Below are 25,545 nucleotides of genomic sequence, written 5' to 3' on the forward strand. Positions count from 1 at the left end.
TAGGTGAGAAGAAAAGCCCTGGCACGTCCATGCTGGTGAACTTATTAGGACTCAGAATTGCAAGAGGAGATGGCTACGCAATGTGTAATTAATTAGGGAGCTTATTGCAATGTGTGTGTTTGTCTGTGCACCAGTACCTAAATATTGTTTCCCTGGGCCAGGTATAGACCTGTAACATAGCTCTTCCCCTTACTTATTCTGAAAAAAAAACCACCTTATCTTACTCCAGTTCAGTTTGTTTAGGCTGCCTATGCTTTGAACAGTATGGCATATGTGTGCATTCATTATGTACAAATGGAACCTGCAACAGATGTTGTAGTGTGGAGTCCTCCACTTCAGGGTTTTAGCCAGTCATATCTTTTTCTGGGATACTCCATTACACACATTCCCCCCCCCCCTATATTCCACCTCCACAGTCTGAGACAGTATGCCTCTGAATACCAGTTAGTGGGAATCGCAGGTGAGCAGAGTGTGGTTGCGCTCAGCTCCTGCTTCCCACAGCCATCTGGTTGTCCACTTTAACCATACTTCCCATCAGTTTTCCCAGGGCAGTGTTCTGAGATCATAAGGAGACATAAATAAATGATATTCCAATGGGACAAGAAATGCAAAGCTTTTTTTTTTAAAAAAAACAACACCTGGATCCAACCATTGCATTATCAGAAACAGCTCTGCTAGCTGTTTCAAAGAGGGCCAAGATTGGTTGGGGAACTTGTTGCCCCATATTCCTGAACATCAACTCACATCAGCCCCAGCCAGCATGGCCCAGTGATCAGGGATGGTGGGAGTTGGAGTCCAGTAATATTGGGGTTGGGGGTTGGGCATAGGTTCCCCATTATTGCCTTGCTGCCTGAAATTCTCTAATTGGAAGTGCTGGCTGAGATGGCTCAGTTGTCAGAGCATGAGACTGTTAATCTCAGGGCTGTGACTTTGAGCCCCATATTGGGCAAAAGATTCCTGCATTTCAGGGGGGTTGGACTAGATGACCCTCGTGGTCCCTTTCAACTCCACAGTTCTGTGATTCTGTGAACCAATAATCTGTGCATCTCCGCAACTCACAACACATTGTTCAGAGGCTTCTCCAAGTTCCATTTTATCTGTAAGAATGCTAGGGCACCTGAATTCTGCTGCTTTGTGACCTGGGCACTTTTGGGTCAAGCAGTGGGAATAATTATTATCATTACTTTGAAAACCACCTTTATTACTCATCCTGATTTTTCAGTGTTGAGCAGGGGGGTGGGGGAAGCCAGGTGCAAACCAAGCGCAGCAAACTCAGTGGGTCCTTCCCAGCATCACAACTGAGGTGACAGGGTAACCATAACAGCAAAAATTGGTCCAGGCTTGCTCCATTGCTTCCTTGCTGTGGCTCCATCTCTCCCCCACTTCCCAGTGCTTGAGATGGAAAGCATCCTGTCACATGCACCGAGGCACACACAGTAGTTTGCTAACTTTCCCCAGCACAAGGAGGAAGTGGGGACGACAGCCAAAACTGGAACGGCAAGGGAGAGACAAAACAGACACATTCATTTCACTGGCATGGCAGCTCTGCCAGCTCATTTGTGAAGCTGGGATGCAGAGTGGCTGAGCAATGTACTTTTGGAGTCCTCTCTTGATGTAATGTCTGTCCTCTGCTTTGGTGGCTTCAGAGAGCTTCTCATAGGCCACTGTGATAACAGGATGCTGGGCCAGATCTGATCCTGCAAGTCTCTCCTTATAGGAACAGAGGAAGCTGCTGCATGCTGAGTCTGACCATTGGTCCGTCTAGCTCAACAATGTCTACACACTCACTGGTAGTGAGTCACTCTTATTATATAAGTTCTTGGGGACATATTCCCAGTTAATCATGCAAAGGATTGCAGCTTAATTTTCCTAAGAGCAGGCTTGCACATACCTCAATATATGCATGCATGTATTTAACCTGAACACAATGCCCTTCAATGGAGTTTACAAACTGAGCTGGGAGTTATTACATGTTTTGCAATCAAATGGGATTTCTGTTTAGTATCTTAGACTATTAAGGATATATATTTATATCTGTGTTCCTGAATGCTGTTGTTTATTTGGCTGTATCGGCTACATAGTTACACACCTTTATGATTTCTAACTATGTGTAGCCCATACAGCCAAATAAACAACAGCATTCGGATATATGTGTTTCCCCCCCCCCCCACTATAAAACTCAAAAGTGGTGTGCATAGGGTTTCAGATGCCTTCCCATTAAGGTACTGGGTAGACACAGAATTGCTTAGCTTCAGTATGGTTACATCATGTGCTTTCAGTCTGTGCTCATGTCAAACTGGGTGAGCATTAAGAGGTTTTCAGCAGAACAGGGATTAGGAGGAAGAACAATGCACAATTTAGATGTATCCCTACAGAGCCTGACTGTTACTGCATGGAACGTTATTATACAGCTTTGGGAGGAATCCTTAAGAGTATCTCTGAAGTATTTTTTTACAGCGCCACAAATAATGGCCCATAGTTAAGTCAATCAGATTTTTATTGCTTTTAGTCAATAGCCATTACAGTGTAACTAGAGGGGAGGGGGGAAGGAGGCTATCCAAATGCAAGTTAAACACAAACACTTTCAATAATGCTTTATTACATACACAGCCCAACAAGACAACAACAAAAACCTACCAACAGCATACAAATCAGTATGGCTGACTTGACCTAACAGTCGTTGTCCCCTCACACACCCAAACAAATCTTACTGCAGTCAACTAAAGACAACCAACCATGCCCTGCCCCCACCCACCTCACTCACTACCAAGGGAAAATAATAAATGAATAGAAAGACAACCTACCCAAGTGACACAGACACAACCCCCCCACATACATTAAGTAAAATAATGTAAGATTTACTACCCCTATTCTCCCCACTTCTCTTCTCCCCCAGCCTTATACTGTATACAACATTAACATCTCACATTGAATGTAACTGATCAGTAGAAATGATTCTGTTACCTGAAAAAAGAGGCAATGCATGTACTTTTGTAACCAAAGAAAATATTTAATTATCTATCTATCTATCTATCTATCTATCTATCTATCTATATCTATACACACACATACACACAAATGAGTATGCCGTAGAATGCTTATACAAAAATGAAGCCATTAGTACAGTGGTACCTTGGGTTACAGACGGTTCAGGTTACGCGTTTTCGGGTTACGCACTGCACCAAACCCAGAAGTACCGGAACGGGTTACTTCTGGGTTTCGGCACTTGCGCATGCATAGAAGTGTTAAATCACGACCTGCGCGTGCGCAGACACAGTGCTGCGGGTTTCGAACGTACCTCCAGACGGATCACATTCGCAACCCGAGGTTCCACTGTACTTAAATTGCCATCCTGGGCCCATTTGTGCCTACTTGCAGTTAGATTCAGAACTGGGAAGTAATCTGTGTATACCTTCTTGGGATAATGAAATAAGAGCCACTTCACGAAGCAGCACTAGATGATGTTGGTGGTGGTGGTGGTGTTGATGTTGATGATGATTAACTTATTAGTGTGGGAGGCGAGATGTGCAGCTTTGCTTTACACCCCTCGATATAAACACTGCTTTCAAAATATTGCCTCTGAAATATTGCCTGTGGGTTTGAATTTTAATATTAACACCGGCCACCTGAAAGCTCAGGCAGTCAAGCAGGAGACTCTTAACCTCCGGTTTGTGGGTTTGAGCCCCATGTTGGGCAAAAGATTCCTGCATTGCTGGGTGTTAGACTAGGTGAACCTCAGGGTCCCTCCAACTCTACAATTCTGTGATCCTATTAGGCCAAAGAGCCAGCGGAAGAATTCCAGAAGTAAGTGATTCCTCTGTGTACGCATGACCGTGGAGGTGACAGAAGCCTGGGTTAGGAGAAGTTGAGCTTTCAGCCCTAATTGGGGGGGGGGGGATTCTGTTGGGGAATAGGGCTGATAGGCTATAAAGTTATCTTTTATAGAAGGGGAATTCTTCAGTGGGAATTGTTCCCTTTGTTCAGATGTGACCTCGATACACGAAGCATTCTGCATTACGTTTCTTGCGTGTGTTTGTTCTGCAAAGTCATGGACATTGTAATAGTAGGTCCCTTCACCCCAGTATGGACTTTTTGATACTTAACTCTGCTGTCACACTTTGCAGGTTTTGCCTCTGGGTTCTTCTGCTGCTTGAAGCTTTCTTTCTTTTCTCCTTTCTGAACAGTAAGATCCAGTCTCTTCAGGGGTAATATGCTTGGCATGTGTTGCATGAGAAACCACCACCCTGGATGTGTAAACCCCTTTGTGTTGAATTTGGTTAGATTTTCCTTATAGCCCTAATGGTCAGTCACTTCTGCAGAAATTACTTGGTGCTCTGAACAGTATTCTGTTGGTGCCAAGCAGAAAATCTCGTAAGGTCATCCGAATGACAACGTTGTTGTATTCATTTTGCTACTTCTTCAACTGTGCTAGGAGCCAAAAGGATCCTTAAAGAAGTTGTATCGGAGACTGAAACTCTTGTTCAAGCATGCCATGTCAGTTGTACATATTGTCAGTTTTGGCTTCCTTTACAGGCCCTTCTCAAATTTGCATGCTGAGATGCAGAGTGTCTTTCTTTTCAATGTTGAAATACCTCTCCAGTTTCCTGTTTTCATCTTCCTTGCATGAACACGCATTCAAACGTGCAATTAAAAAACTAGGAGAATTTGTCTGCCTTGGTGCATCTCAAACAATATAATAACAAAATGAATGTATACTAATGCCTTTTTTTTTAAAAAAAGTTTTCTATAAGCCATTTCAATAGGAGTACAGCACAGGTTACGTCCATTTGCTAGCTCCCTTTGTATATTTCCTACCACTTGATTTAATATATTAATGTCACCATGACAAAAGCAGTGCCAGGCTGACAAGGAATCCTACAGGGAATCCCAATGCATATCTCTGTGCAGAGAACACAGGCACACTGCAACCTACCCCCTGGGGTATTTGCAGCAGACAAGCCCTTGCAACACACACACACACCCCACCTTGTGTCATCGTAGTGGCCATTTTCTAGCATATAATAACTTTCACCAATTACTTAATGTCCGTCTGATGTCTCAATTTCATTCTTCTTCAGTATGCTTTGGGGTGGCTTATAGATGAAATAAACCTACATTTGAGTGAAATTCTTCTGTTTTTGAAGTTAATGGGCAGACAGACCATTGGCTTCCATCGACCAAAGGTCCTTAGCATCCATATTTAATTCTTCAAATTACGTTAAGTTTGCTTCCATAACTAGAATAGAAGTTTCACTCATGGAACTCCCTTCCCGCTGGAGATCCACCTGCCTCTTTCTCCTCTAATTCGCTTTCCAGAGCAGGATGGCTTCTGGCACCTCAGCTGGTGTTCAGATGCATCTGGAAAGCTGGATTCTGTAAAAGCCATTTATGTAAGGGTGCTTTAGAATGGAAGACGGCATCCTCAACTGTTGACCACAATGAAGAATGACTCCTTTACCCGGTCGGTGTCTTAACAGTGCTAGCCATAACAACAACCTCCAAAATGCTAATGTAACCAAACTTTCATTATAATAATTTCTTAGAATGTATATTTTCGAGGTATGTGGGAAATGTTGGGATGAAGAGGATGATAGTATGTATGGTAGGTTAAGGTTTCAACTTCAATGGATTTTGTCAGGGCACTGATTTGTAAACCCAGGGACTCTCACCGGGAAACGGGGACGTATGGTAACCTTATGGTAGGTGCACTTTAGCAGAAAGATGGGTAAAATAATGTAACATTTGAAAGCTGAAGCAGCATACTAAGATCCCTTTGACCCAACTATATAAATAAAATTTAAAAAATGATTTCGACATGCAATCAGTGGTGGGAAATCTGTTGCCTTCCAGATATTGTAAAACCCAGCAAGCATGGCAGAGATGATGAGGGTTAAAGTCCAATAACATCAGGAGGGCCACACATTCCCCATCCCTATCCTGCAGCTAATGAATATATAAGGATTATAATATATATAATAATACATAAGGGTATAAAATCTGTCAATCTCACATATATATATTAGTTTCAAATAGATTCTAATGTTGGCCTCATTCCCAGAAAAGCATAGCAAACTCTTTGAGGGAGGTAAGAAGTGATGAATTAGATCACTGTTTTACCTTGGTTGATGCACTGTTTACCTAAAATAGCCAGACAGGTAATTCAGAAAATTCAGCGCTAAACACAATACCTAAGCCTGCCTTAAGCAATTTGATGTTAATAGCAGACATGCTAAGGATATATCACACCCTCTAGCCCTTGATATTCCTATCATCCACATATCAATCTAAATCTTTTTAATGCATTTATATTAGTTGCCACCACAATTGGCATTTCTCTTTAATTTTCAGAGTGATTGCTAACAGCATGCTACAGGATATTCAGGCAACCCACATAAATGACGCTGGAATAATCCCAAACGTAACTTCAATGTTTTAATGTGCCTTATCTGCATTAAAAACATTTTAAATTGTCACCCAGAGTAGCATCTGGTGTTTGCTTTTGTGAGAAGGCATTTTTCAGATGCAGAGTCTTATAGGAATGCTAAGGTGTTTGGAAATTGTAATGCGAGCAGCATCCTTGAACATATATTTTAACTAATATGTAATAATGGTTTATAGTTATTTCACTTATTTCTGGGTGCCATGAACCAGTATTCTTTCCAGAACAGCAAGAGTAGTTCTGACATTAATTCAATAAATATAGACCTGTATAATTTAGCTTTAATTAATGATGGCAGATTTAAGTAAAATCATGGCTTTCTATAAGATTTCCTTCAGCATCCACACTCATAGAATTTCAGCATATGTGTTTAGTTCATTAAGTGAAACTGTGTAGACCATTGCACTTGCTCTGTAAATAAGCAGAATACCTAAAGACTCCTGCTTTTCTGTTTCAGCTTCTTTTCTACTCTCACAGTATCTCTCCAGCCTTCTCTAATCAGAGAGCAAACCTGCCTTCTTGCTGGTTCTCAGAGGTACTTCCGCTTGCTTTTAATTCTTTAATTCTTGAAGAAGAAAAAAACACCACTATTTGACCACATACTGTACATTTTTAAAGGGCCAATTCAGTCATTTAAAACATGCTGAGACCTGGCTGTCTTTGGCCTTGGTGCACCTCCTGTTCCCACTGATCCCCCACCTAAACATTCCCCTCCAAATCTTCCACCTCTGCTATCTCCTCCTCCATCTGAGCCCAATCCTTCCTTCTCAGGCCCTCCATCCAGTTTTCCATCCCCTGTACTGTGCACTGTCTCCCTGTCAACTGTCCCCTTTTCTGTCTCTTTCTTGCCCCTGCTTGCCCTCAATAGTCCCCTCCATTTGGGCTGTTCCTTTAGACAAAGCTCCCTCCCCCGTTGTTCATCCCTGAGCCCATTTCAGTGAACCAGAGTATACCTTGGGGGTTACTGCCTCATCCCAAATGGCTCTCTTTAACCACAGTAACATTCAGTAGAGGTCAATTGGTCTTCTTACTCAAATGTTGCCATATCTTGTTACCTCCTTCTGCACAATACTTAAATTTTCTCTGCTTTATTCAACCCTTTCAGCACCATCTCAAAGTGTAGTATAACCTAGCTGTCCGAATTTTTTCCTAGAAAAAAAAAGGAAGGGGGAAGATGGCAATATTTGTTTGAAATATCGTTATATAATTGGATACTGAGCCCATTAATCAGTGAGAACCAGGCCGTTTGTTCATAATTCTATACATGCAACCACCTTCACAAGCAAAAGAGGGGAAAATTCTGTATTTCTTCGTTGTATACCTCCCCGGGTTAACTCACTTTGCATGGCACAACATAACTTGAATGTGCCCTGACACTGTGCTTTGATTTTATTAGAAATACCATATATTTTCTTGCAGCTTTTGTATAAGTAGCATGGTGTTGTTTATAAGTAATTGAAGAAAGTACAGTGGTACCTTGGTTTTCAAACATAATCTGCTCTGGAAGACCGCTTGACTTCTAAAATGTTCGAAAACCGAAAACTCAATATGCAGCCTCAAAACGTACAGAAAACTCCAACAGGAGGCCACCTCTGAAGTTCGAAGCATTTACTTCTGGGTTTTCGGCGTATGAAAACTGAAACGTTTGGCTTCTGAGATGCTTGAAAATTGAGGTACCACTGTATATCATCATCTTTGGCCTTTAAGGGTACGTGATACACTTGTAGTGATGTTCATGGAATGGCTAAACAACTGTGATTCTCCCCTTTGTTTTTCTAGACCAGCTGACACAGGGTACTCAGAATTCCGTCCCGAAGAGCCTGCCGCTCAGCAGGATTACAGCTTAGGAAACAAACGGAAAGTGTCTGCTAGGCCCTCACATGCAGTACAGGCTACACTTGCATCTCAGGGGAGCCGAGGTAGATCTGGGACGCTGCCCAGTGATTACAGATACTCACAGGAAAATGTGAGGGAGAAAAACAAAGATTACAGTGCACTGCCTCTTGCTATTTCTGAGCTGCAAATATCCAACGGGGACCGCTTCTGCCCACCACAAGTCAGAGGAGAGGGAAGCCTGCAGGAAGATCCAGCGCTGCTGAGTAAGAAACATGGGCCTGTGCCCCAGAGGCCTTCCCCTTCAAAACGAGAGAATAAATACAGGCGACAAGACAATTCTTCAGCGTCACTTGCTGCTTCCTCAGAGTCTTCACTGACAGCGCCCAGCAAGCCAGCTCATTCCCATTCCGCCATTGCTGCCAGTGCGGTTGAGGTTAACGTGTCTCCTTCTCAGACTCCTGTAAAGGTTTTTGAAAAATTGAAAAGCACTGAGCTGCCAGAGCCTCGCCAGTCGGCGCCCGTCGAGAATGTTTGCCAGCACTTAGAAGAAAAAGCACGCCTCAAACCTGAACCTGGTCCGTCTGCAACTTACCGCTACCATTTGAAACCTGGAATGGAGACTTCAAGGTCCCCTTCTCCACAATTTGCTCCACAGAAGTTGACGGATAAGCCTCCTGTGGCTGTTCAGGATGAGAATCCCACAAGGTAAGGCAGTTTTACATGAATTGTTAACCATCTTGTCTTAAGATTTACATTGAAATTATATATTGCCCTTAATTAATTATTGTTACCTGTAGCCTGCTCAGCTGCAGCAGTGAATTTATGCTAGCAGGGTTGTGACCACTTTTTTCTCTACTGGTTTCCTCCTATGGAATTTTGTATGAATGAATGTTGTAGAGTCGTACCTTGGATCTGAACAACCCCCGAAGTGATTGTTTCGGTTTGCAAACATTCTTTGGAACCCGAATGTCCGAAGGGGCTTCCGCAGCTCCCAATTGGCTGCAGGAGCTTATTGCAGCCAATCGGAAGCCGTGCTTTGGTTTCCGAACATTATGGAAGTTGAACGATTCCGTGTGACTTCCAAGGTACAACTGTATTTCACATTCACTTGGCTCTTCATTCATGGGTACTGCCGCCCATAAATCATCTGCAAATAAACACCGTGCAACTTATTTATTTTATCTTTCAAATGGAGCTATCAGTCCAATCCTTTTTTATTCTTAGCTATGCATACTGAGTAAATCTCAGTGTCTCTTGAGTTTTCAGACATTCACAAAACTTGTCTGGGATTGTCAACATCAAATGTGAATGTTGGCTGTCACCAAATGTCAGACATCCAATTTAATTTGTCAAACATTCAATGCAAAATATGCTGGCAAGCACATAACTTTACTCTTGTTTAGGTTAAATATTCAAAACTGATAAATGCACAGAAGTAAATTTATCATACTGTGTTTAATTCCTTGCTATATTTACAGTATTTGCATGCAAAGATAGTGACCTTATATTAATAGAAGTGCCTCATAGATCACATATATCTCAAGGACATGACCGTGCTGTGCCAGCGTTGGGCAAGATTTCTGATCTTCAAGATATGCACTGACAATATGGCCCAATAAGTGATCTGCATCAATGTAGCTATAGCAACATGCTGCATATATCAGAATAGATCATATCTGTTGTAATGCTGCTTGCAAACCGCAAATCCATTTATGACTGGCTGCTGTGGTCTATCAGCTGTGTCATCATCTGCACTGGCATACCTGGCTTAAAATACCCAAAGCATTGAATGCTTACAAACAAATGAAAAGTTGGCAATCTTGTGCTCACTTATTTTAATGTTAATGGGGCAAACATCCAAGTTATGTGGGATTGTTTGAAAAGCACAGGTCCCATTATTGATCCTTGGGGTATTCCACTTTCTGCATCCCTCCATCTAGAGAAGTGTTCATTTATGCCTACTCTCTGCTTCCTGCTGCCTAACCAATTGAAAGGAAAGGAAAGGCAAAACTTTGATGTGTTGTTTGCTCCTTAGGGAACCTATATAGTTCCCTAAATATCTTGCACAAATTAAATGTGATGGGCCATTTTGAGCCGTTAACGTTCTTCTCTTTTCTCAAGAATCGAAAGAGTGATGGATAACAACACAACTGTGAAGATGGTTCCCATAAAGATTGTACATTCTGAGAGCCACGCAGAGAAGGAAAGTAGGCAGAACCTTGTGAGCACCATTGAACTTCCTGCTTTGCCAAGCGGCTTGGAGAAGGACCAGATTAAAACACTCAGCACTTCTGAACAGTCCTACTCTCGTTTCTGTGCTTACACGAGGCAGGGGGTGGAGCCAGAGCCTGAGAACAAAAGCCTTCTCCCTAGTTTGCAACCTGCCGAAGCGCCTGGGAACAGCACAAAGGACAGTGATACTTCTGCCCATGCAGTCAGCTATATGAGGGCCAAAGAAAAGACCGTGGAAGACTGGAAGTCGGAAGAGCTGGCCAGAGAGATTGTGGGCAAGGATAAGTCACTAGCAGATATTCTGGACCCAAATGCGAAAATAAAAACTACAATGGACCTGATGGTGGGAATATTTCCGAAAGATGAACATCTCTTGGAAGAAGCCCAGCAACGCAGAAAGCTTCTTCTAAAAAACCCTTCACCAAAAACTGCAGAGGACAAGTGAGTAGATATATATTAACCTTAAGCCTTTTCTCCTTTCTCCATTCCTTTGCCCAATGTGTGCATTTGATCGGCTTATTTTCTGTTTAGAAAGAGGGACTTTTATAATATAAATGCAAATCAAGATGTGTCCTTGTGGGTTCGTATAGTCCAATACACTTTTTTGAAGCAGCAAAATGTCTCCACTAAGCTCACAAAACAGGGCATGAATTTCTGCAACCTTCATCGGTTGTTTGCAGTTCTTTGGTTGTTTCTGGAAAACGCAGATTGTGGTGGCCTGCCATAATTTGACAGGAATGTTGGTCCAAAGAACAGGGGCAGTCACACTAAAAGCCCTGCTCTGTGTTACTGTGAAGTGGGCTTCTGATGTCTTTGGAAGTTGTAGAGGAGAAGCTCTCACATAGACTGCAGTGAGTGGGTATATAAGTTGGTGTAAAAAAGTAGCCTGGGCTGTATAGGAGCCTATAGATTAGCGCCAGCAACTTGGACATAGCCCAGTAGCAGCCTGGCCATAACTTGCAAACATGCTGTTATATGCTATTTGCTGTTGACAGCTACATTCTACACAGAGACAACACTGTTACTTGACATTTTATGTAGCAGTGGAAGTTTATTAATTTGCTTGGTCATTAATGACATTTTAATATATCCTCTTTCTGTCAGTAGATTCCACAGTTTAAAAGAGGGGTGGGAATCTCCAGGCTGTGGACCTGATAAGGCCCAGAGTGGGTCACAGTTTAGATCTACCAAGACCCAGTAGGGAAAATCAAGAAAAAATGGGTCTCCCAGCGTGTGCTTTTTCCAGTTTCCTGGAAAAAGGGATTGACAGTTAAATCACTCTGCATAGGGACTAGGGGTCTCCTAACACCTAACAGCTCTTAGCACCCTTAGCAAACTGTGGTGCCCAGGATTCACTGGGGGAAGCTATGACTTTTTAAGGGGTAGAATATTGTGCTGCTTTAAAAGTATAGTGCAGATGCAGCCTTAATCCACCACCTGCCTGTCAACTAAACTTATACCCTGCTTTACAGTACAAAGCTTGTGAGGAAAGCTACACACACATAGATGGATTGATATACAGATAAATTTATTGTCAGTATTGTTGTTGGGCATTCTTGGTGCCCAAACAAATGCTCAGCAGTATTTTAGTTCTAGAAATACCATCAGATTGACCTTGAAATTTTGAGGACATAGAAGAGACTCATACTTGAAATTGCAAGCACCCTTCTAATAATGAATAGGGCATGGAAAACCAAACCGTCACGGTCTTTCCCCAAACATTTTCTCCTTAAACAATGCCCCACAGTATTTAAACCCCAGTATGCGTTCACTAGGGAAAGTAAATCTCAAATTTGATATCCAAGCAGGTAAAGGTAAAGGTACCCCTGCCCGTACGGGCCAGTCGTGTCCGACTCTAGGGTTGTGCGCCCATCTCACTTAAGAGGCCGGGGGCCAGCGCTGTCCGGAGACGCTTCCGGGTCACGTGGCCAGCGTGACGAAGCTGCTCTGGTGAGCCAGCACCAGCGCAGCACACGGAAACGCCGTTTACCTTCCCGCTATAAAGCGCTACCTATTTATCTACTTGCACTTAGGGGTGCTTTCGAACTGCTAGGTGGGCAGGAGCTGGGACCGAAAGACGGGAGCTCACCCCGCCACAGGGATTTGAACCGCCGACCATACGATCGGCAAGTCCTAGGCACTGAGGTTTTACCCACAGCGCCACCCGCGTCCCTGATATCCAAGCAAGTACTGGTTAAATTCTTGCTGCTTCTAGCCAAATGAGATAGAGTCTTTATCTCCTTCCTGCCCACCTGATTGTTCCTCTTATGGTGTTGCCTATTTGGGTCCAGCTCATCCAAGGGGGTGAAGCCAGACAACAGTGTGTCTTATCTATGGCAGAAGTTCCTGTTGAGTTTTCTCAAGTCTTTCCTCAGACTGGTGTGACTCTTGGTAGGCTGCCTAGTCCCATTCTAAAAGTTTACCTTTGGGGGAAGGGATGTAAACCACCTTGATCAAATAGGCAGCAACCAGTTTTCAAATTCTATAAATCTTATTTGACAAAACCCTGTGTATGCATGTTTATTTGGGAGTAAAGCCAAGTGGATTCAGTGGGACTTACCTTGAACTAAACATGCATAGGATCCGGCTGCAAATTAGCCAATTGCAATTTAGCTTTACTGTCGGGTAATAGCTAGCACATTCTGTTTTCCAAGGTTTGTTCTTGGCTACAGCTAGTGTTGAGTGAAGAGAGTGCTTATCTTGGAGTCCTTGTTCAGACAACACCCTAAGCCAAATCTTGCAAAAAGAACTAGGGAGGAGCACAGAGCCTGCGCATTCACATCACCTCGCTGAGGTTTGCATTAGCTTAGCATTTTGCGCGAACCTGCTCATAGTGCCTTCCCTATCATATTTTCAAAATGGCAATGAAATAGCTTTTCCAAAAGGTTGTGTTCAGTAGCAGGACCCCTTTAAGGCTTGCAATTTAAGCATTAGAATTGTGGATAATGAAACAAGAGCAGCTGTGTTTTTCACTAAAAGTTATGCTTATGGGATTATATAGTCGGGGCTAATGAGAGCCCCAAAGAGGTTTAAACATTACCTTCCTGCCACTGGCCATATAATCAAGGATACAGTGTGGAAATCTAAACACTGACAAGGGAGCATCAATTAAGGGGCAAAATGGAAATCAGCATTTTCAGGCAATGATTTTGGCAGTTTCTTTTAATTGCCCGTCTCTTTAGCTAGGGTCTGAGAGTCCCAGAATGATATGGTTATTTCATGCAAGACATTAGCCCCTGCAATAGCCCCAGGGTGAAAGAGACTTTCTCGAAGCCCTACAATTTACTTGCTGCAAACAGCGTTTCAAATGATTACTGTCCTCCTTTCAATGTGCAGAATGTCAGGAAGTGAATTAAAATTGGGTGTTGCTCTTTTTTTCACCTTCGCTTAGGAAAGAGGAGCAGCCCCTGCCTTCAGCTATCCCCTTGACAACCAATTCCACTTACTACAGCACATCTGCACCCAAGGCAGAACTGCTGAACAAAATGAAGGACATGCAGCAGCAACAGCAGCAGCAGCAAAGTGAGGATTCTGAGGATGAGCTAGACCATGATTTATCTGAGAAGAAGGTAAGATTGCATTTCTTTTTTAAAAACCAACCCATGCTGTTGAAATCTATGCTGCTAGAGCTGTCTAGTAGATCTCCACTGCAGCCAGCCCAGCCAAAAGCAAATGTGGCCAGGCCAGAAGCTGTGTGACAGCACAGGAGCTGGCAAGCTGTCATCGCAACTCACAAAAGATGGATGGTTAAGGTTTCTCTCAGAAGGAATGAAAGCTATAGGACAACCAGCTGGAGAGTGGGCAGAGAAGTAAGGTTTCAGTTAAACAGATATGCCATGTAGGAGCACAGGAAGCTACCTTATTTATGTCCAGTCAGTCTATTATTCTATATAGTGCATCTCTGTCCACTCAGAATGGCAGGTTCTTGGAGCTGGGTGCAGAGGTTGCTTCGCTCACACTCCTTATGACATTTTAAACTGGAGACACCAGGAGCTGAGTCTGGGACCTCCTGGATGTAAGGAATGTAGCTCTGCGCTGAGCTGCGTTCCCCTTCCTAAATGCAGAAGGGGGTTGGTAATGTTAGGAGTCCTTGCCTCACTCATATGTCAGGAGGAGCAATTGACTTAACAGCAGCTCGCTTTTGTATTGGACAAGCCAACTTCACAACGCAACATGGTGGCCAAGACATGCAGCAACACTGCGCAGCAGAAACATGGTCCATACAGTACAAGTTCATATCTGGAGATAACAATCTATTTATCTGATTTAGGTATCTCGACACCTACACACACAAACACACAACACTGCCATTTCATAATAAACCAGTTCTGGTTAGATTTCAAAATCTTGATTGAATGAAGATTTATGGGTTTCCCTGAACCAAGCCAGGTCTGAGAGAACACAGCCTTAAAGTCTCTCAGCTCCTTTATTCTGGGGCTCATAAAAAGGGAGACTTGCCTCATAATTGGCTGGGCCTTTCCTCTGGCAAAATATTAAGGCCCTTCTGAGGGCCTGGCTCAACTGCTGTTTACATTATTGCTTATCCTAGGCAATGAGATATGTATTCTCTGCTTAAATGGGTGTTCCTTCAGGCCAAGTGCAAAGGTTGTTCATTCAAGCTTTGGCAACCAGAAACAGCTCTCCTCCAGTTTGGGTTCTTAATGCACCTTCTCCCATCCAATAATGAGGAACCTGGGAATGTGCCTCGACGCACCTACATATGCAGCATTTTTTTTAAAACATAGGTGAAGTGACCGGAGAAGTACTTCAGATGTATCTGCAGCCGGGGGGGGGGGGGGCATTTTCCATGAAGCAAGCCCTGCTGGGTGGGATCTGCATCCCTCCCTCCATCTGGTGTGCCAGTCAGGTGCAGCTCCCACCTGCATGGGATTGCCTCATGGGAAAACAACTCCCAGCTCCAGGTGATTGTAGGTATGTCTGAAGTAAGTCTGAAGATGATATCATGTCAAAAATGTGAAGTTGGCAGTGAAACCAAGGGAACTGGTTGGTGTGGCCTTGTGTCTTGACAAAGAAGACAATTGCCTTTTTTACTAACCAACAATGCAACTTACGCAAGAATAGCTGAAATATGTGTGTGATGCATATGTCCTACTTGTGTGTGACAAGTAGGATCCGGAGGCATTGGAATTGCTACACCTGACTCTTCACTTTTGCAAATACCCTCAAAAGGAAGCATGTAGGAGACATCGCAAGAGCACATCGCAAGAGTTCCCTGGGAGAGGGATTGTTATTAAAGCACTCTGGGAATTGTAGTGCTGTGAGGGAAACGGGTCTCCAAAGAACTCTCAGTTCCCTTAATGAACTACAGTTCCCAGGATTCTTTGGGAAAGCCATGGCTGTTCAAATTCTTATGAAACTGCTCTAAAAATATGGTATGGATGCGGCCTTAAGAGTATTTTGGAGTGAAATGGGGCTGGGAATGTTCAGTTGTGATTGCGTCCATTATGCCAAATAAATTTAGCTTACTCTCCCCACACCCTTTTTTTGTTTGTTTTCCTTAGCAAGAACTTATAGATAGCATAAGTCGAAAGCTGCAAGTGTTGCGGGAAGCTCGTGAGACGCTCCTGGAAGACATTCAGGCCAACAATATGCTTGGAGATGAAGTGGAGGCCATTGTCAAAGAGGTCTGCAAATCCAATGAGTTTGACAAGTTCCGGATGTTTATTGGGGACCTGGATAAAGTGGTCAACCTCCTGCTGTCACTCTCTGGCCGTCTGGCCCGAGTAGAAAATGCACTAAACAACTTGGATGAAAATGCCTCTCCTGAAGAGCGGGTAAGTCTTTTTTTTTTTAAAAGAGCTCCTGTCTAATGTTGCTCTCTTGATGGCAAGTAGATTTCTTCAGTGACAATAGCTGACCTTAAGTTTAAAAAAATAAAACAAAAAAAAGCCCCAACAAGAATATCCCAAGCAAAAAAACTAGCCAAAGACCACAAAAAAGACAAATGTGGCAGAGGGGTAGCGATTCCAAGATTTTAAGACAAGCTGAGACATAGAAGAATCATTCCAAGTTTCAAAATGTCTTGGTGAATATGATGATGTTCTAAAAGGTGCTCTGCAATTTGCCTATGAGATGCACTTAGATTTTACTAGCATTCTTCCTTTATAGCAAGGAAATTAAAATGTTCACCATGTGACTCAAGGAACTAAAACTGAAAACTAAAAGCCTGTGTTTCTATATAGCTCCTAAAACTTGTTCCATTCTGCCTTGCCTTTCTTTGATCTCTCTTGTGAGCCTGTGAGCATCACCTTTCAGCCCTTCTCCATTCCACAACCACAGCCTATATTACTATCCTATTGCTGGCCTCCCCAGTTTTTCTTCCCCCCAATATAAGGGGCTCAAGTTGATTACAGTTTATTTAATTGACGTTTATAATCTTGCATAAATCAAACCCCTGCGTCCAGTCACACTTCCCTGCGTCGCTCTGCTGGAAGTTGACACGGCAGGGGAGCAGAGCTGCAGCGGTCCCGTCCGTGTGAGATGAGGGATAAATCAAGTCCAAAGACAGCTCAGTTCTTATCTCTAGAAGCGTTTATTTACAAAGCAATAAAACCGTCCGAAACTTCAGACATTCTCTTTCGTGCTCCAGGAGCACACACGCAGCTTCTGCTGCTCACCGAGAAGTGAAACTGAGTGAGGAAACAGAAAGACTTTGTGCGTCACTTCTCTGCGACAAGCCCCTCCTTCTGCTCCCCCTCCTTTTCTTCTCAGACACAGGACACACCGGAGTACTGACCCTGTCAGTTCCAAACTCCACACCCCCTCTTGTCCTGCGTCTGGAGATAGTAGCCATCAAAGCTTTCCCCATACACAGACCCTCACAGAACTCCTCGTGCTTCTGGAAGGTTAATGGTTTTGTGAAACCATCAGCGAGGTTCTTTGTTGAGGGACAGTATTTCAGAGCAACTAGCCCCTCATGAACGCTCTGACACACATTTCGGAAGCGTATGTCCAAATGTTTGGTCCTCGCTTTGAATTGCCCTGTCTCAGCTAATTTAAGGCATGGTTGATTGTCTTCATGCACCACAACGGGCTGACAACTCTCTTCACAGATTTCCTCGACCAAACACACATAGAACTCCAGTTCTCTGCAAACCTCTGATAGCGCACTGAACTCAGCTTCAGTAGATGAAAGCGCTATGAGACTTTGCTTCCGGGACCTCCACCCAATCACTGAGTCCCCAAACTTCACCACTAGGCCTGACACTGATTTGCGGTCCTCAAGGTTAGCCCAATCCGAATCCACCCAGGCGGTCAGCTTAACATCACCCTCAGCTGACATCTTGAGGCAAAAGTCTTTGGTATCTTGCAGGTAACGTAGCACCCGCTTAACACCATTCCAGGCCTGCACACTAGGACTTGAAGCTTCTCTACTGAGCAGATTGACAGCAAACGCTATGTCTGGTCTGCTCCACTGTGACAGATACAACAGACTACCCAGAGCTGACTGAAAGAGTTCAGTGTTTTCGAACACCACGCGTTCTACTTGCTGACACTCCTTCACGTACCCAGTCTCCATGGGTGATCTGGCACCTGCACAATCAGACATCCTGAACTTCTCAAGCAACTGCTCAATCTTACCTTTCTGGCGAAGCAAAAAGCTTCCATCACTTGCTCTTGTGATTTCCACGCCTAGATAGGACTTGACATCTCCAAGTTGCTTCAGCTTGAACCGCTTACCAAGCTCCTTAGCAAACTTCTCCACCTGTTCACTTGTCCTTGTCATCAACAAGATGTCATCAACAAACACCTGTGCCACTTGCTGTTGCAAGCCTGAATCTCTAATGTAAAGACAACTGTCTGCAAGAGATCTCTTAAAACCTAGCTTTTCTAAAGCTTCATGTAGGCACATATTCCAATTCCTGGCAGATTGGCGTAACCCATAGATGGATTTGTGCAACCGCCACACAACGCCTGGCTCACTGACTTCGAACCCTGGAGGAGGACGCATGTACAACTCCTCCTGGAGATCTGAGTTCAGGTAGGCGACATCTACATCAAAATGGTTCACCTTCCAACCTCTCTGAGCTGCTATTGCCAACAGCATTCTCAAAGTCTCCGCCCTAGAAGTTGGCGAATAGACCTCTGTGAAGTGGACTCCGCGTCTCTGCGTAAATCCACGCGCCACTAATCTCGCTTTGTACTGTGGCTCTCCTGCTTCTGTGGGTTTAAGACGGTAAACCCATCTGCAGCCAACAGCTTGCTGATTAGCCGGCAGCTGTGTGAGTGAGAACACTCCTAGAGACTCCATTGAGTTCATCTCCTTCTGCATCGCCTCATGCCATTTGCTGGCTTCTTCCCGAGGCAACTTCTGAACATCCTCAAAGGATTCAGGTTCACATCTAGCCACACCAACCCAGACACTCGTGGCTTCATACCTTTCAGGTGGCTTCCCTTTGGTTGATCTTGCTGACCTCCTCAGCGTGAATTCTGGAACTGCGCCTGATTCACCTGGATCAACCCCCCTTTCTTCCATGTCAGAATCATCCCCCTCTGACCTGCTGCGCCGTTTAGGGCGAACAGCTGGTTCTGCTGGCGAGGATGGTTCCCTTCTTGGCTCAGACTTGACAGAGACCTGCGGAGGGGTCCTGGGACTCCCCTTTGGAGAGATACGGAGCCTCTCCCTTGGAGATCCCGGCTCTGGACTCTGTGGCTGTGGACTGTGCTCATCAGCAACAGGTTCAGCTTCACCCTCTTCCTCTTCCTCATCTGATTCTACCAGGATTTCCGGATTTCCGTGAAGCCGCTTCCACCCACTCTGCTCGCAAAACTCAGCACTGCCGCTAATAAGCAGCCTGGACTGGTTGCCAGTAGGGTATGCGAAGCGCCACGCCTTTGAACCCGGCTCATAGCCCACAAAGATCATCTTCCTGGATCTTGGCTCACCTTTTCTGCGCATGGCCTTTGGAATCAGAACCCAAGCTGTAGATCCAAAAGTGCGCAGAAAATGGACCTTCGGCTTTTTCCGATGAAGCAGAAAGTACGGTGTGTCCCCTACACTGGAATTGAACACTCTGTTCTGCAGGAAACAAGCCGTTCGGAAACTTTCGGCCCAAAAGCGCTGTGGCAGACCTGAGTCTGCCAGCATAGCATTCGCTGACTCCTGCAGCGTGCGAAACTTCCTCTCTGCAACCCCATTTTGTTGCGGAGAGTGGGGGGCCGTCAGTCGATGACTGATACCCTTCTGCCTGAAGAACGATTGCAGCGCAGAACCTGTAAACTCCCCCCCACGATCAGATTGAAAGGAAACTACTTTGGTAGAGAACCGTAGCTCTACTGCTGTGATCCAATCCCTGATCAGTGCAGCTGCCTCTGACTTCTGTTGCAGAGCAAACAGCCACGCATGTTTTGTAAAATCATCAACCAGAACCAAAACCCACTTAGAACCAGCTAACGAAGGTGTCGGCATGGGTCCCGACAAATCTGAATGAACAAGTTCAAAGGGTTTACTGGTTTTCCTCTCAGACCTGGGATATGAGCATGTTACAACCTTTGATTGCTTACAGGCTTGACAATCTAGGTATTTGTCACATGCCTTGAACCTGCACCCAATGGTGTTGTCTGTGGCCTTCCTGACATATGACCACCCTGCATGTCCAAACCTGCGATGCCATAGGTGTAAGCAATCATGGTGTGGTGGGACATTGGCACACTGCCCTTGGGCATCTTCAATGGACTCTCCACTAGCCCCATTTTCCACCAGCCCCATTTTCCCACCAGCCCCATCTTCAATGGGCATCTCGATCAGGAAGAGCGTGCCTCTTCTCTGGACACTGTGGATCTTCTTCCCATTCCTGAAAAAGGAACACACATTGTTAGAAAACAAAACATCAAACCCAGCAGCCATAAGGGCTGGCACACTTAGAAGACAGTGGGCAAGCTCTGGTACCACAAAAGCTTCTATCCAATGGTCTATGAAAGAGCAATAAAGAAGACCAGTTTCAGTCAATGGTCTTTGAGACCCATCTGCTAAAGTAACATAGCGTCCAGTTTTAACTGTCTTGCAGTTCCTCAACAGCCCTCTAGAGGTCACAAGACAATGCGACGCTCCGGAATCCACAACGAGAGATAAAGAGTGTCTCTGGTTGTTTTCCACAGATGCCATGCCGTTTCTCACGTTCCCATCGGTTGCCATGGCCACAGCCTCTCCCCGGCTAAGGCTCTTGTCTTTTCTCAGAGACGCAAGCGCAGCTGTGAGGTGATAAGACGCCTTGTCTTTGTTTTTCTCCTGGCCTGCTGCTTTCCCACGTCGTTGCTGGGAACCGGCCCTGGGAACCTGCTTTGTTGACATTCCACGCCGGCCAGTGTCCTTGGCAGCCTGGGCCTCTAGCGGATGCTTCCCAGCGCTGTTGGACGTCGCCTCAAAGCACAAACAACTTTCGCAGCCTTTCGCTTTCTCAGAGCTCTTGGAATGGCCTGCCTGGCCTGCCCCCCCACTCGCTCTTGGGGTGCAGTCTCTGCCCTGTTCCACAGCTCTCAGCTGCTCTCCAGCACACAGCCCAGCACACAGACGTGTCAAAGCAGAGAAACAGCTTCCCGGAACAGCCCCCTCTGGTCTGGCTCTCCCTTCAGCCTGGGGCTTGCTCCCTTGGCCCTCGGCTTTCTCCCGGCCCTTGGCTCCTGCTGAGCTTTCGCACAGGCTCCTCAGCACCTGCCACGCGGCCTGAGCCGATTTAACGCCCTCCAGGTGGGGCAACAGCAAAGCGTCCACGCTTGCTTTCAGCAGGCAAAGCTCTCTCTGCTCTCTTTCACTCAGCAGAGCAGTAGCTTGTATGGGTGGGGCTGGCTCCTTCTGGACTGAACTCCAGAGCCCTGTGGCCACAAACCACCCCCTTGCTCCTCTTGACCAGGCCTCCCAGTTGGCCCCATTCAGCCTCTCACCGGGGTAGCTCTCTTGGCTCTGCTGTGCCTGTGCAGCAGCCATTCTGCCTCCCCCCGGGGCTTCAGCGTACTCACAAGTTTGCCAGCAAGCCGGACCTTTGAAGCAGCCGTTCCTTCTGGCTCTTGGCTCCTCTCTCCGGCATCTCCCTTCTGCCCTTTCCTGGCAGGAGATTTACAGCAAACCGACGCTGGTAATTTCCTCCCTTCTCACACTTGTCAGGAAACACGACACGTCCATAACCTCTTGCATAAATCAAACCCCTGCGTCCAGTCACACTTCCCTGCATCGCTCTGCTGGAAGTTGACGCGGCAGGGGAGCAGAGCTGCAGCGGTCCCGTCCGTGTGAGATGAGGGATAAATCAAGTCCAAAGACAGCTCAGTTCTTATCTCTAGAAGCGTTTATTTACAAAGCAATAAAACCGTCCGAAACTTCAGACATTCTCTTTCGTGCTCCAGGAGCACACACGCAGCTTCTGCTGCTCACCGAGAAGTGAAACTGAGTGAGGAAACAGAAAGACTTTGTGCGTCACTTCTCTGCGACAAGCCCCTCCTTCTGCTCCCCCTCCTTTTCTTCTCAGACACAGGACACACCGGAGTACTGACCCTGTCAGTTCCAAACTCCACATATAAACCCATCAGCACTATATAAGCTCTTCCTCTGTTTTTTTTCCCCTGAAAGCCTCATGATTTTGCACAAGTAAATATGTGTGCAAAAGAGAGAATTAAGAACTGGGTGTTTCTCTAAGCTTAGGGGTAAGGAGGGTGGTGGTGTTTTGTTTTTAAATGAGTTTTTCAAGTCCTTTTGTAATCATGCACATTTCATATCTGCACTATGCTCTCTCTATACGCTCTAAGTGAGTAGGTTTCTTAGCAGATTTTATTACAACCATGTAGCAGTGAGATCAGGCTGACTTACCTGCCCAATTACACCTGAAATGACCTGGAATGGTTTTGCTCTCTCCCCCTCAAGCGGATCCTGGTGGAGAAGAAGAAGCTGCTCACACAGCAGCACGAAGATGCAAAGGAACTGAAGGAGAACCTGGACCGAAGGGAACGCATTGTCTTTGACATTTTGGCCAACTACCTGAGTGACGAGAGCCTTGCCGATTATGAGCATTTTGTCAAAATGAAGTCAGCCCTCATAATCGAACAGCGAGAGCTGGAGGACAAAATCAAACTTGGGGAGGAGCAGCTGAAGTGTCTGACTGATAGCCTTCAACCTGACAGGCCCAAATGACATTCACCCAAGGACCATGGAAATCGAAACAACGTGGGTTTAGAAGTATAGAACTCCTCCGTTCATAGGAGGAGCTGCTCAAAAGAAACAACAACCATAAGTCATAATAGCAATAATATTCAGGGGGAGGGGAATTGTTTCTGTGTGGGGTTATTTGCATTTCTAGAAACATTTCAAAGCCTCTCTGGCTTTCCTTTATTACACAGCCTTAGGAACCTCTCCGGACATTAGATTCTGTGCTTCAGATTCGGTATATTCAGGAATCTGCTGCAGTTGTGCATGAGTGCAGTTCGTTCTTTCTTTTTTAACGAAGAAAAAAATGTGTGTGGTTTCTTTTCAGATTCATATAGGTTGCTGTGGATCCCTCAAAAACTTAACAATGAGGATTTTAGGAGACTTTTTTGGGAGGGAGCAGGATACAGCCATATCAAACAGATAGAACAGATTTAAACATGTTACCTGTCTTAAGTGTTGTATTCAGGTTGGTGAGATATAGTGACGTTTGCACATTTGATCTGCAATCCTATGCACACTTACCTGGGAGTAGGCCCCATTGAGCAAAGTGGGACTTACTTCTGAGTAAATACTCGCAAGATTCCACCGGCAGGTGCTGTTTTGAAGAAGTGTTGCATAAGCTCTGCCTTTCCAAAAAAATTATGTTGATACTGTTTGGATGAGTAGACCTTGGAACAACCTATAATAAGCTACTTTCAAACACACCAGGAAACTGTGTGACTGTACATGGTTTTTAATGTCTCGGCGGGGTGGAACTTGCCATTATTATTATTTTCCATTTGAAGATAAAGTTGGAGAATTTTAGCCAGTCTTGTTCAATTCATTAATTATCATCTTCTCCACAGCACAAAGGCAATAATTTCATTCAGCTCAGCTTTCTTATATGAATGAAGTGTAACTAAGGGTCTGACTATAATATGCACAGGTCTGTAAATAAAAGGCAGAACTTCTGCTACATTATGCTTGGTGCCATTTGCCAGGGATTCAGTGAATCGAACTACAAATTAGAAGATCATTCTGTATATCTTTCATTTGCACAAAGCTAACTCTGTGTTTTTTAATTTTATCATGTCCTTCGTGCCTAGGACTGCTGTTTGTCCAGCTTTTTCATGCCTCAACAAGAAGCATGATATCCATTTTACTGAAGTACATTGGAAACGTTCACTGTTATTACGTGAGTGTGTTCCCATTTTCATATTAACAAATATCCCTGCCACTATGGGACTTCCATTTTCCACAAGGAGTGATACATTAACACTGCCATCAAAGGAAAAACATCTTATCTATAAAAAGTCCCACTAAACTGTCCTTTACATAACAAGAACGGTGGGATAACAAATGCTGATGTACTAATCTGCACAGTAAGTGTTCCCTCGTATTAATGTACATATCTGACGGATAAAGGGAAATCATACTTGTTTATAGGCTGTTTTTAACTTATACTGAGAAAATGATTTACTCAGCACTTAAATCTTCAACTCCCCTGGCTGTAGTGCCCTCCCTGACAAGGGGAACTAATTTAAACATTACGAAAAAAGAATTCTCTTGACACTTGCCGCTTGATTTAAGTGTAGGCAAAATATTTCCCTTCTACAGTTCTCAACATTCAGGTAAAATGCAGTCATAAATATAAGCAATGGTTGACTATACAGGGTCTTGGCATAATCACTTCTATGTAATCAAGTATTTCAAAGACAAATCCTGGGGGCTTTTCCCTGAGTTATCAGTGCTATTTCACACACCACAGGCCACTTGCCTGCACCGGGGTCATTCCTTTAGCCCTCTGCTGTACTAATGGGTCCCAAGTTTGTCTATTCCGTTTAGAAGGCATCTGACGAGTTACCAACATCATCAGATGCTGCTACATCCAACCAATATTACAGAAACTGATCCCTTTTGTCTTGGAATCTTTTACCTGATCCTTAAATAAAGCCAAGCTAAGATAAATGATTCTTTGTACTTCAGTCAGCTGTGAGCTTTTACATGTCACTCTTTTTTTAAAAAAAGAGACTGTGATTCTGATTGTGTATGTGAACTCCAAATATAATTTCAGTATGTGTGTGCACAGTACTTTGAGTTAAATCATATTCTTATGAAGATAGCAATATGGAAATTGATGTATCATTATATATTATCCTTTTCATAATGTGATATTTAATCACTCCCCTTGCTTCTTCCTTTGTTCTTTATTGTTGCTGGCAGGCTCTCCGGAAGGGACCAGGAGCGAGATTCTCCCTACTGCTGTATATATTTCTATAAATAGCGTTTTTGTTGCTTTGTAAGAGAGAGAGAAAAAACCTGGTGCTAATGTCTTGCCTCTGGCACCCATAAGTGAAGGATTCCTTTTTCCATCTTATGGGTCACTGCAGTTTTTAGAGCTTTTTTGTATTGTGGGAGGAAATAAAGTCTTTCCAATTTCTCCTGTGTCCCCCTTTAAGTTTTCAACCCTGAGTAAAAAGCATATAGAGATTTCTTTCTTGCTGCTTGAGTATAACATCATGCTTGACCGAGGGAAATAAACTGAATATTGTGTTTCAGTGTAACGAGTAATTTATTAATTTTAATATGTTACCTACATTAGGTTCAAATATACACAACCTTCTTTTCATAGAGGAATATGCATACCATTTTGGTGATGGTGTCCGAGTTGATTATCATGACCTTTTCCCAGTTCAGATCCATTTAAGTTTAGAATCCTTACCAAATTCAGCTTCCAAAAAAGAAAGGATGGGGGGATATAAAGCCAAGTTGTGTTAAGGATCTCCCCCGCCCCCCAATTGTGGAATAACGTGAGATTTCCCATATTTTGTGTTATGCTACAGAATAGACACTAGAGGGAGAAAGAGTCAAATATAGGACAATGCCTGTAGATAAATGAAATTAC

The 25,545-nt window shown here is 44.3% G+C and overlaps 1 protein-coding gene across 10 annotated transcripts in view; it reads left to right on the forward strand.

The window, feature by feature from the left end:
• Positions 1 to 25,198, forward strand: part of SHROOM2 (shroom family member 2) — a 115,165-nt gene extending 89,967 nt beyond the window's left edge. For 4 of the 10 annotated variants that reach the window (XM_083612091.1, XM_083612089.1, XM_083612092.1 and 1 more), the window contains 5 exons: positions 8,219 to 8,980; positions 10,397 to 10,948; positions 13,899 to 14,076; positions 16,030 to 16,302; positions 22,380 to 25,198. In XM_083612091.1, coding sequence (XP_083468217.1) covers positions 8,219 to 8,980; positions 10,397 to 10,948; positions 13,899 to 14,076; positions 16,030 to 16,302; positions 22,380 to 22,646 — 2,032 coding nt within the window. In that variant the 3' untranslated portion in view covers positions 22,647 to 25,198. Of the gene's footprint in view, positions 1 to 4,124; positions 4,206 to 6,896; positions 6,975 to 8,218; positions 8,981 to 10,396; positions 10,949 to 13,898; positions 14,077 to 16,029; positions 16,303 to 22,379 lie in introns of all 10 variants that reach the window. The other 6 variants (XR_014547731.1, XR_014547732.1, XR_014547733.1 and 3 more) reach the window with 3 other exon arrangements.
• Positions 25,199 to 25,545: the final 347 nt, after the last annotated feature.

This window comes from Podarcis filfolensis (genome assembly GCF_964270895.1).
Source record: "Podarcis filfolensis genome assembly, chromosome: 4".
Taxonomy (NCBI): domain Eukaryota; kingdom Metazoa; phylum Chordata; class Lepidosauria; order Squamata; family Lacertidae; genus Podarcis; species Podarcis filfolensis.